The sequence below is a fragment of the Lichenostomus cassidix genome, chromosome 3 (genome assembly GCF_008360975.1).
Source record: "Lichenostomus cassidix isolate B80296 chromosome 3, HeHo_3.0, whole genome shotgun sequence".
Taxonomy (NCBI): domain Eukaryota; kingdom Metazoa; phylum Chordata; class Aves; order Passeriformes; family Meliphagidae; genus Lichenostomus; species Lichenostomus cassidix.
Genome location: NC_139483.1, coordinates 92,043,512 through 92,055,596, shown reverse-complemented (window position 1 = coordinate 92,055,596; position 12,085 = coordinate 92,043,512). Strand labels below are relative to the sequence as shown.

Below are 12,085 nucleotides of genomic sequence, written 5' to 3'. Positions count from 1 at the left end.
TTAATTACTTTTGTCAATTAATGCATTTTGCTGATTTCTCTGAAGCATTTTATTTCTGGATTTCAGTCATACTTTCTGTGAAGTAAACCTTTTTTGTTCACTTTAACATCTCTTTTGTCCTTTATAATAAACGCTTGTTAGATATGCTTGAATGGGAATAAGGGAATGAAGGAAACAAAGTAAAATTAGTGTTAATATAATTTCTATTCCTAATGAGCTTGCTCAGTGTGCTCTTTCCTCTGAAATGCCTGTTGTGGTACACACTTCTTTAGCAGCAGCTCAGGTGGGATTACTTTTGGAAGCCGCAGCAGAGGCAGAGGTCTGCTGTACAGGAGAGTCTGGGCTGTGGGGCTTGGCAGAAATGTTGGCTTGTCAGCCCTTTGGAAGTTACATTGCCCTTCCTGTTGGCAGCACTCATTCAAAGGTCCCCTCATCCATACTTCTCTAAACATGGCAGCTAGGGCCCAAAAAGTAGTGTTTCAAAAGAATGAGGAAAATATGGAGCCAAAGTATAATCCCAAACACTTCTATTAGGATTTCAGAACACACATTGTTCTTAAAAGATGGTAATTTATGTTTTGCTATAGAAATGTACAGAGTGTTGTTGGCAGCCCTGTGGTGTTTTTAGACAAGATTATCTGCACCTGCATAGATGCTCTTTGCATGCCAGGAAAGGTCAGTCACAAGTCAGCCTGATGCATGTATTTCTTTCAAGTTGTACTCAAGCTGATAAACAGCAGATTTTAGAAGCTAAAATAATAAATACTGTGCTGTGAAACATAGTTGCTTGTCACAGCAATAATTTGTGCTTCTTCCAGCTCTTCCTATGAAAGCAGTGGCACCGTGACAACTGGCCAGAGGTATTTGTTGAAGTGGAGTGTACCGCTGGGACAAGTGGACGTCATAGAGTATGGCAGCAGTGAGGGCCAAGGAGACAACTGCAGGTTCCCACCCCAGCACTCTGCTGAAAATGTCATCATTAACGCTAAGCCAAGTAAGTGACAGGAGTTACTGACTTTCTGGGACTACTTAGTTAAAATCCATATTTGAAATTCAATGGGCTATTGAAAACAAAGGAAAGTACTTTGTGCATGAAGATTTCTGTAACATGAAGAGTAATAAAGCCTCTTTCTTTGGAAACTGAGAATCCATAAAGTGACAGCCAGGCTCCTGCCTTGCAACATGAATTACTTGTATTTGTTGTAGTTCAGAATTTTATGCATGAATGAGTAGAGTTCTAAAGCATGAGAGTGTGCAGTCATGCAAAAAGGTGGGTTTGGTGTGGGGCAGCAGCAGTCCCATGGTAGCTGGTTCTGCATATGTTCTTTATCCCATAGTTAAAGCTAAGAAGTTTCTCTCAATAAAGATGACCAAGCCACCCTGTTGCTGTGATTAAGAGTCTGGACACAGGTGGTTATTGCAGGGTAGATTTTACTCACTTCTCTCAAGCCTGTAGTATCTTGCCCTTCAAACTAGTGCTTCAGAAAAAACTTTCATGAATGTTTTTGAAACTGTATGTTAATAGGTAATTTCCATCTTGGCTCTCTCCAAAAATGATCTCAAACTCTGAAGTTTGCAAATTCTTCTGTGCTTGTTAATCCCCCTACAAATCTGCCAATAGCCCTCAAGAGATACATGAATTGTAAGACTTATTAGCTAGGCTTTCATGCATAAGGAGTTATTTTTATATCCTGCTTTTTGCCTAAGTATTGTAATATTAAATGCATTTAATATATCTAGATTGATTGCTGTTCATGGATTATAATTGATACAAATTTCAGTGCTAGCTCTAGGCATTATTTCACACTACATTTATTTAATATTGCACCCTTGGCTTCGTGAATTTTCCCTACAGTTGTGCTATAAGGAGGCATAAATGCTACACCATCAGATTGTTATGGTGTATTACCCCCTGTATTCTCCAGGATGGTTCTTGTCAGGTCTTCTTGCTCCTCCCTTTGTAAACAGCTACAGAAAATTTTATTGACACTTAGATCACTATTTAAAGGATGACTTAATTCTTGTAACTCCTTTTAAGCATTATTGGACTACTTAGACAATGAGATTAAAGCCTTTGTATTATAATTTACAGCTGCTATATGCATAACCCTGAAAGGACTGTATATAAAGAAGTGGATTACTTAGAACTGGGGGTCTCTTTTGTAGGTGAGTGTGGGAGGAATAGGTTCTTGAATAGTCCTGCTATGATTTTGTGCAGCAGTTTCACAGCTACTAAGACCAAATCCTGGCATGTCATCAAGGTCAGATGGGGAAGAAAAGCATGAGGGGAGAAACAAAAACTCTTGACCAAACAGTCTTGTAGAACTTACTTGAACCTCTTGGCTTTTGAAGTTTTTCAGGTTCATCATGTTTAATGATAATATCACACACAAAAAAAGAAACTACTCTGTACATTATTTGTAACTCAGCCTTCAGATTAAATGGTACTCAGTAGGTAAAATGTGAGCTGAACTAATTTTCCCCTTGGTAATCTCTCATATAATAATTGAGTCTTCTAATAAAAAGGATCAAAAGATAAGAATAAAAGAGATGTGAAGGATACTGGCTATACTGAAAAAATCCTCCCTCGGGTTTAATCAAACATTTCTGCCAGATGATCCAACTAAATTGAATATAAACAATCATGAAAGAGGAACAGCATATCCTTGCTTTTTGCACATACTGCTGTGTCTGCACTGTTACTCTGAGTGCAGACTTGTTCAAACTGGCCTTTATAGACAAGTTTGAATGCACACCTAATTGTGTTAGTTATTCTGTAGAGTTATCATCTCCTTAGTTCTAGTTTAAATAGACTAAAGATTACAGAAACTCAGAAGGTACAGCCTTCCTGCAGAGGGAAAGACTTGTAATACTGTGCAATGGTTCAGTGTTGCTTTTTATTTGCATCCACCAAGTTGCTGTATTTTATAGCTGATGATCACATGATCTTTAATATGGTAGTGTCACATCATTGGCGAGACTATTGAGTGTTTATTACAAGTTGCAAAGTGCTAACAGAGAAATATTATCTACTCTGTTTGAAACTTTCTATTTTTGCAGTCATCATAAAATTATGTCTCCCTCTGTTTTCAAATGAAAATCCATGAAATCCCAGTGGCCTCATAGTATATGGTTTTAATAAAATCTAGTGATCAAGAGCAGTTAGGGATGCTGCAGGCAAAATCCTGAGACATAAAACCATTTCTCAGACCTGATTTTTCACTCATACATATCCAGTTTGTGGGTGTTGAAGAGATACAGAATAATGGTGATTCTGTGTAAAATCATTAAGTAGTAGACGGATTACCTCTTGCGTTTCTGGAAGACTGAGAAAAGTTGGTTTGTATCTGCCACATGCTAGCTTGAGTACTTGACTCTTGTAAGGTTTGTATTCTGACATTACAGCTGAGATTAGCAAGGATTCTTGATGGATTCAGGTTGTGCTCTTGCAAGGATTACTGGTCAATAGTTACATTTCCCTTATCATGGGACTTTTTTTTCTCTGCCAAAACCTTTTCTGCGAGGAGGCAGCAGTCACAATTGAATTTTGCTGTTTATTATTGACTAAATGCAATTGTTGCTTCTAGTTTTCTATGACGTTGCAGTAAAAAAGGAAGTTTAGTTTAAATATGCAAATTTATTTTGGGTGCTGAATTAATAGCTGAATATCTGAATTAATCTTGTACAGTCTGTAATATGCAACTGAAAGGTTGAAAGGTTTTAGGAGTATGTATAAATTTAAGGCATATTTTAGTACTGTTCTAAGATGAAAAGCAAGGGCTGTGTGAACTTGGTTTTCACTTGGCAAGATCATCAACGGGCAGTTTTCTACCCCAATGAGCTTTGTGTAGCAGTCTTTTGTCTCTGAATTCTAGAGGAGAATGTCTTTAGGGGCTGTTAAGTTTGTGTCTTTTTTTTTCCCCCGTTTTTTTTTTTTTTTTTTTTGTTTGTTTGTTGGTTTTGTTTTGTTTTGTTTTAAGCCCTGTGTGTTTTGGTTAGAGAGACTGTGTGGCCTGAGGGTGTGTGGGGGAAAGCAGGAAAATTTTCCTAGAGCATATTTTGCAATGCTGCCCCATCCTTGATGGGGCTCTTGCCTTGTTACTGTTGTTCTCCCCTTGCACCAACAGTAGACCAAATTCTTTTAGTTATGAATATGGAGAAGGATTGAAGTCTCAGCTGTTTGGCAGAGTCCTTTATTTGTACGATTCTAATATTGTTTCCTAGTGGAGTGCAATTGCAACTTATGCTTGCTTCCTGCAATAATAACCAGTAAATATTTCACATTCTCAGTTTTCAGGGTAAAAACAGCATGGTTATCAGATTGCATTTCTTTCAGCAAATTAGTCAAAGTCCTGTTTCATGTATTGGAGTTAGTCTTGCTTGAAAGTCTGTATGACTCGCTGGCATCTCAAACGGACAGTTCTTGTGGAAGCAGTTATTTAATGATGTGTGCCAAGAGTGTGATGTGTTAATTTTCTTCTGTAGAACTGTTGGCAGAAAGGTGTGAGATAGAGTTTTTTCCCTAGTAAATCCATGTGTTGCTTCTGGTAGGCTGTTGCTGTTCTCTTTATCCCAGTTAGTCCATGTGCAGAAGCACAGATATGTTCATAGTATGGAAAAGTTGAATTAATATAGTAACAGGAGAATGTTTTCAGTGTGAACAGAAAGTTGTATATTCTTGGTTTTGATTTACTTGTGTTGGTAAAAAATTCACCTCTCTCACCTTGCCAGTGATGCTGTGCCTGTTTCCTCCAAGACATGGTTGGCACTCCTGGCTGCCAGAGTACTGCTGACTCATATTCAACTGGCCACTGACCAGGAGCCCCAGATCTCTTTCTGTGTGGCTGCTCTCCCACGGTCTGTGCTCAGTCTGTCTGTACATCCAGGGTTGTCCCGTCCCAGATGTGGAATCCAGCACCTGCCTTTATTAAACTTCCTGTGGTTGGTTATTGCCCAGCCCTGTAATTTGTCAAGGTTTCTCTGCAGGGTCTCTCTGCCTTCAAGAGAGTTGACAGCTTCTCCCAATTTAGTGTAATTGGCAAACTTCCTTAGTATTCCTTGGAGTTGTTTATGAAGACATTGAAGAGAACTGAGCCTAAAATGGGGCCCTGGGAAGCCCCACTAGTGACAGGTCCCCAGTCTGATGTTGCCACCCCATTCACTATAGCCCTTTGCACCTGACCGATGAGCCAGTTTCTCATCCATCACATGATGTGTTTATCTAGCTGTGTGCTGGACATTTTGTCCAGAAGGATCCTGTGAGAGACCTCAGATCAATAGCTTTACTGAAATACAGAAAATTTAGCATCAACTGGCTTCCCCTGATGTCGTAAAAGGAAATTAAGTTTGTTAAGCAGGACTTTTCCTACATGAACTTGTTCTGGCTGGGACCGATGACAATGGTGTCTTTCAGTTGTTTTTCACCAGCTCCAGAGCAACCCTTGTAACTTTACAAGACACTGAAGTGAGACTGACAGGCATGTAGTTACCACAGTCATCCTTCTTGCCTTGGGACAATGTTTTCCAGCTTCCAGTTTTCTGGGACCTCTTCAGAATCCCAGTTGGATTGAATATGTGGAGAGAGGTCATCGAGAAAGTTAAATGCTACCTGTACACTTATGATAAAAAAGAAAATGGGTGAAAGCACAGTGAATACAACTTTTTTTAATGTATCATATTCATATGAAATATTATAAATACACTTTACAAAAATATACAAGGTGTAGTCAAAGGCAAATTTGTAACTTCTTACCAAAATGTTCAGTATTTCCCTTCTGTAAGAATCAGAAGTCAACATTCCCTTGCAAGTCATCCATGTGTACATAAAATCACTGCAAAAACTTTTATTTCGCTGCCCCTTAAATGGGAATATAGGAACAAAAATCAAATATACTGGCCAGAGTTTCAGTTTCTCAGACTCCTGTCACGTGTTATGAGTTTGTAGCATTTTATGCAAACTGTTGGTGGGTTGTGAATTGTGGTTTGTGCCGAGGTAAAAGGTTTGGTGCTGTGGTGTCAGTGACTACCCCAGTTGCCTGTTCTTGGGTCCCCAAGAGTGAAGAGTGAGAACTTTTTCACAGTGTTTTTATTTATGAAGACCAGACTAGAGAGACTCTGTAGAACCAAAGGGAGAGGGCTAAGCATCCCACCATGTCTGGGTGGGAAACCAGTGCCTGTCAGCAGTGTTCTGCTCCAGTCAGTTGATTAGGAAATACAGACAGCGTAGACTGTTACTTAAGCAGAGAAACATCAGTTTGAGCCATATGTCTGAAGGCTGAAAGGGGAAATGAGCCAGACCCATCTGTACCAAGTATCCATGCAGTGATGAGCATAGAGAAAAACAGTGAAGTCAAAAATCAGGTTAGTATGCTTATGGCTGCATTTTAGTGGGTTTTTTCCTTTCACAGGTTTGCAGTTTGTAAATCAGAGCAAAACTCAGCACTGCTAAACCATGGCTGCTCCCCTTTCTCATTCAGACTTGTAGGGGTACATTTATACTCTGTTTCCACTCAGTTGTGTTTTTGATCTCTGTGGGGTTTGTTTACTGTCAGATATAGTAGTGACACAATGCTGAAGTGCAGAAATTATCTCTTCCAAGTTTCCTTCTGCTCGATGTGGTCACTTTGTGTAGGCCTCTGAGTGTTGCCAGGGAAACAGGGAGGGATGTTTGATGGGCTACAGTAAGCACTTGTTTCTGTCAACCTCTTGCTCAGTGAAATGGCAGCTTGTCTTAAAAACAGAGATAGTGCTGCTGTGATAGCCATTGCCATTAAAGCTGGGTTTGTCTAATGAGAAATACAGAATTGGAGAAAAAAAGTCAACTTTGTGATCCCTCTAAGGCTTGACAATAGTAATATAATGTCCAGAGTAAGCAAGATTAATATTAACTGTCATATCAACTCCAGCATTGGTGATAAGCTTTTAGACAGAATTATGTGGCATAACTTGCTAATTGAACTAGCTTTCATTTCTGTGGAATATATAAAGATTAATAATGTAAGTCTTTATTCTAAAGTTATCAAAGACAATACTGTGCACTAAAGGAGATGTAATATGTTCTTAAATGTAAACTGTCACTGATATATGCCAACAAAACACCAAAGATTTAAAATAAATCTAGTGCCAAAAAGCCTGTTCATCTGAGCAAATGGGGTGACGTTAAGCAGTTCCCTTTGTTAAGCGGATATAAATGTCTATCTGGTGGATTAGGCAAGGATAAATTTAGGTGTTACCTGTTTGTGTCACCCACACAGGGTGAGATTCTTCTCTTTACGTTTTGTATTTTTTATAGTGGTTATAGGATTTGTCATCCACTTCTATAAACCTTGTTCTATGTTGCCAGGGGTCTCATCCACATCATGACGCAGAGCAGTAAAATTAATGGAAACCCAGCTGGTGTGTATGAAGGAGGGAGGTGAGCTCCTCACAGTGCCATTTCCACATGAGTTGTTACAGTCTGGTGGGATCTCCAGTGTATGCCTCTGGCAGTTTGGCCAGTTTACAACTGCCTGCAGACCTGTCTTGGGATCCCCGCAGTATGTTCGTTGATTAAATGCCTTCATACATGTATATTCATTGCCTGTTTATATCAGTGTTTATCTTTTTGCTCCCAGTTCCTCTCTCACCCTTTATGCACATGCAGGTACATCCCAGAGGTCCTGTGTGATCCCTCTCCCTCCTTAGCGGGGCAGGGGCTTCCAGGTCCATGCTGTCCCCAGCCTTCCACTTTGGGCCTTGTGAGAAAAAGGGCCATGGCACTTTTCTTTCACTCTGAAGCCTTTGTTTACATAATTTTTCTTCCTTGTGGGAACAGAGCTAGGAGCTGAAGTCAGTACATATTCCAGGAAGACATCTGACTATTGTCCCAGCTAGTGTGACACTGGGGAGATGGGCTCCAATGAGCTTAGCTGGGCTCTGGTGTTTCTCCATCATGTTCCCTACTGCTTTAATCTCTGACACAGATCAGTTGCTTCTGTCACCAGGAGAAATATTTGTGGCCTTTTATCTCTGAAATTCCCTCTGCGGTCAGGATTAGCTGGAGCTTAATATAATCTTGAAGCCATGCTCTCAATTTATGAACTACTTCTCACTATCTCAGAGGCTTTACATTTCCTTGGTGGTATTGCATAATTTTATTCACAAATGGTATAGCACTATGAATTCAATAGCTTACTCGCTAGCTGCAGTTGCAAGCTATTGCTTTTATCTTCCTATTCCTCAAGATGTGTGAATAAGTAGTTTTGTGGTTAGATGGTAGTTTTGTGCAGCCTGTTTCTTGGTGTTCAGATCTGGTACAATGAGCAAGACAGGTCTCAGCATTCATGTAATTATCAGTTGAGGGAAAGGTATTAGCGACTGACAGGGAGGTAAAGCATGTTAAAAATACTTTGTCAGAGTTGAGACTTGTGAGATTTGTTTCCCAGCTCTACTCTGTCTACTGGGTGTCATGTGGTATTTGGTTCTTTTGTGATTAGGACCTGAAGAACTCCTGTCTTGCATGGCAGTGTGAAAAGTTAATTTAATACATTAGTTTCAGACTCAGTATATCAGTTTCAATAAGTAAGAACATAAATTGTGTTTAGGTGCTTACATGATTAAAGTATGATTTGACTGAATAATGTCATTTCATGTTGAGGATAATACTCTTCATGGTGATTGATGATGATGGGTCCTGACTGTATTGGTAATCAGGCTTGCTTACCCCATGTCTGAATTGAATAGTTTGCATTCTAGTAATGTCAAGGGGTTTATTGCTCACCAGTTGTAGAGTGTGCTTGTGCTATTTCTTTCTGTGCTGGAAACTTAGGTTTCTAGGCGCAAGTTAGGGTTGTATTGCAAAGGTACATGTGAGTAGCTGCTCAGCTTTTCATTGATGGCTGCCAGCTAAACTCTTGTTCTCTGACATCATTCCTGACTTCCCATTTGCTTGAATTTCCAAGCCTGGAGACTGGTGCTACTTCAAAACTTGTGTGGTTTGGACCTGAGAGTGTGCTGTAATCTCAGGAGACCTACAGTTGAGTTAAGGTGGCTCAGATCTTTCAGGTGCATGCAGCTGTGGAGATGATGAGTTGGATTTATTGTGAAAGAGCAAACCAGGGGAGCGCAGAACGTCTGCTTTTCTGTGATGAACTTTAAATTGAACCGTGGACTTATTTAGGTCATAAACCAGAATTTTGGATTCCCAGAATGACTTTTTTTTTAATTACTATTTTAGTCAAATTCCAATTTGTTAAAATGATCTCATAAAAGGGAAACAAGAAAACTGAACCCACCCACATGCTTCTCTCATGAGTCTGTGGAAACAGGAGCAGCATGAGTGAGCAAGTGAAAAGACACAAATATAAGAAGGGTGGTGCTGTGGGGGCTGTCAGGGACTTTGCTTACATAACACAACGTGCAGGAAGTTGATAGTTCAATGTCTAAAAACAAAACCTCATCTGCTTTGTCACTGGCTTTAACACTCATACAGAATTTCCAGGGAGGATGTATTGGAGGTATTGATGTGCCTCTCATGTGTATAACTGGTGCTTGGATTTGTCAAGTTTTGTGCAAGGGAAAGTTTTAGTACAGGAGGGGACCCTCATCACCAGCCTTCCAGGGAAAGCTAGGTGTTCTGGGCAAGGGAGTTTGCAAAGGGAAAGGGAATAATACTTACATACTTACAAGTACCTAACATCAGTATCGACTGCTAAATGAATTACGGTGTTTCTGGTATTTCTAGTATTCATAAACTTTTTTCCAACCCTGCTTTTTAGTTGCTGAAATAGATAGCTTGCATATTATAATGGGACATAAAGATCTCCTGTTCTGTTTGCACTGAGAAAAGTAGTTCCACTAGACCTGTCAGAGGAGAATGTTTTTTGGTAAGTTCTCTTCACCTGAACAACTGTAAAGTATTGGTTTTGCATACCAGTGTAACTGTAGGGGCAGCATTCAGTACCAAGTGTAGGGGAAGAATTCCTCAACTGCAGTACTTGAATCTTGGGCCTTGTTAATCATTTCTGGATTTCCTTCTTTACATTAATGATCAAGGCCTTCAGTGAACAGGAAACTATTTTACTTCAGATATTGTCTTGCACAGTCTCTACTCTTGTCCTTTCTGAAGGCGGGCATCATAAATGAAACAGTGGGATGCTGTCTGCCTGTTATTACTTGCGGGGAAAAAAATAATTTTCCCTCCAAAAGTCAAGAACAAAATTTTTCTAGGACAATCAAAGCCAAATTAAAAAAATTGAACTGTTCTGTCTACACTTCAGTGGTTTTAAATATATTATTACTACATCTTCATAATTTAACATAAATAGGTTAACAATCTCATGATATCTGTCCAGTTTATTATGAATTGATCAAGAATTCATCAATTATCATGATGCTTTGCTTTCCAGAACACTGTACAAGCTTCTCAGGTTTAACGTAGTTGAAATGTTGCAGAAGGCCTTGTTTTTTTATTATTTGTTCTGAGTGTATAATTCTATACAAGTACCAGTTTGTTATTCCTTCCTCGGGCACAGCAGCTTTTAAAGTTACCTCCCACATATGTAACTTCTTCCCCCATCCCAGGTGATTTTTATGCTCTAGATGAGGATTGAAACTTTTCCAAATCTCTTCCTTTCATAACACTTGACGTTTGAGTGTGCTGCCTGGATGCACACAGATGGCTCAGTGGGAGGAAGCAATACAAATGTGCTCAGCCTCGAAGATTGCAAATGGCAAGTCAAATTTGGGATGTACCAACCTTTCAGAGTGGTCTTCAAATCTGGCATGTTCTTTGAGTGTATCATTAATTTTGTGTTACCCCTCAGTAACATTGGAACTGTAGTCAGGAAAATAACCTTTCTCAGATTCTCAGTTGTTTTTGCATGTGAGCATTTATGAGCTTCCATTTTGTGAGGCACTAGTCTGACTTCAGGGCTCCGTGTCTCCCAGAGGCAAAGTAAGCTTTATAAGGACCTTGAATTTTCATGATGCATCACTTTTCACTTCATTTCAATACAGCTTTTCAGAAAGCAATTTATATTGATGTATTGTGGTTTTGAACCATGTGGAGAAAAGGTCATTACTGTGATTATACTTAAGGGAGATGTTGTCAATATTAGTTACTTTGCAGTAAAAGAGATATCGAGCAGTCCGTCTATTAGCAGTATTTGGTATCAACATGGTGGACAATACAGAAATATTTGCAAAAATAGTTGCAATATGGAGAGTATATTGGCTGAGCCTTTTATTTGCATGACATTTGGATTTATATAATGGTATTATTTGAATAAAATCCCCCTAACTGAGAGTAAGGGTCCAGCTGCGCCATTGTTTGCTTACCCAGCAATAGATGTTTAAATTATGAATAATTGCACCTATTCTGGGCATTTCAGTCCTTTCTTTTTCTTATTTAGTAGCCTAAATCTGTGGTAAGACAGTAATTCACAAATGGGAATCAGAACACACAGCAAGAGCTAGTAGAAAATGTCTACAGGTGGCAAATCACCATGTAAAATTAATGTCCCTGTGCAATTCTTAGAAAAGAAGAATAGGATGTGATCAGGATTATGATATCAAATATGCTTGAAGTACCCATGAAAATTGAAAATTTAGAGGAACCAGATGGACAACAGTGCAGCCTTCTGCATTCCAGAGGTGGGAATCCTCCCCTCCCTCTGCCCAGGCACTAGCACACAAACACTTCTCTTGCATGTGTATATTTATTCAAAGAATTCCAAATTCTGCTTTTGCCTGAACCAAGTTAAAGTGACTATAACCACACTGAGGGAGTTTCCTGCACGCTTTGAAAATGCCTGTGTGTAAATCAGCTAAAATTACTTCTGTTTCAATTCAAAAATTGCTTCAAACCTGGCAGAATTGATGAATTTGAAGCTGTGGTGCTGAATAACACTGGGAAACAAGCAGGTAAAATAAATGTTTACTACTATGCTCAAATGTATCTTGGCCTAAGAAGAAATTGTTATAAAAAGCAGAATCTTTTCCCCAATTTTATGTGGCAGCAAAATCAATTTAAACTTTAACCTCCTTTCTTCTCTCTAAACCAAGTGGTGGTTTTGTTTCCTTCTTTAACCTTGAGTGTATTTCATTT

The 12,085-nt window shown here is 39.2% G+C and overlaps 1 protein-coding gene across 4 annotated transcripts in view; it reads left to right on the top strand.

The window, feature by feature from the left end:
- ARHGEF10 (Rho guanine nucleotide exchange factor 10) overlaps positions 1 to 12,085 on the top strand; it is a 110,155-nt gene that overhangs the window by 56,791 nt on the left and 41,279 nt on the right. For all 4 annotated transcript variants that reach the window (XM_085056693.1, XM_085056692.1, XM_085056690.1 and 1 more), the window contains one exon: positions 819 to 994. In XM_085056693.1, the coding sequence (XP_084912819.1) occupies positions 819 to 994 (176 nt within the window). The remainder of the gene's footprint in view (positions 1 to 818; positions 995 to 12,085) is intronic.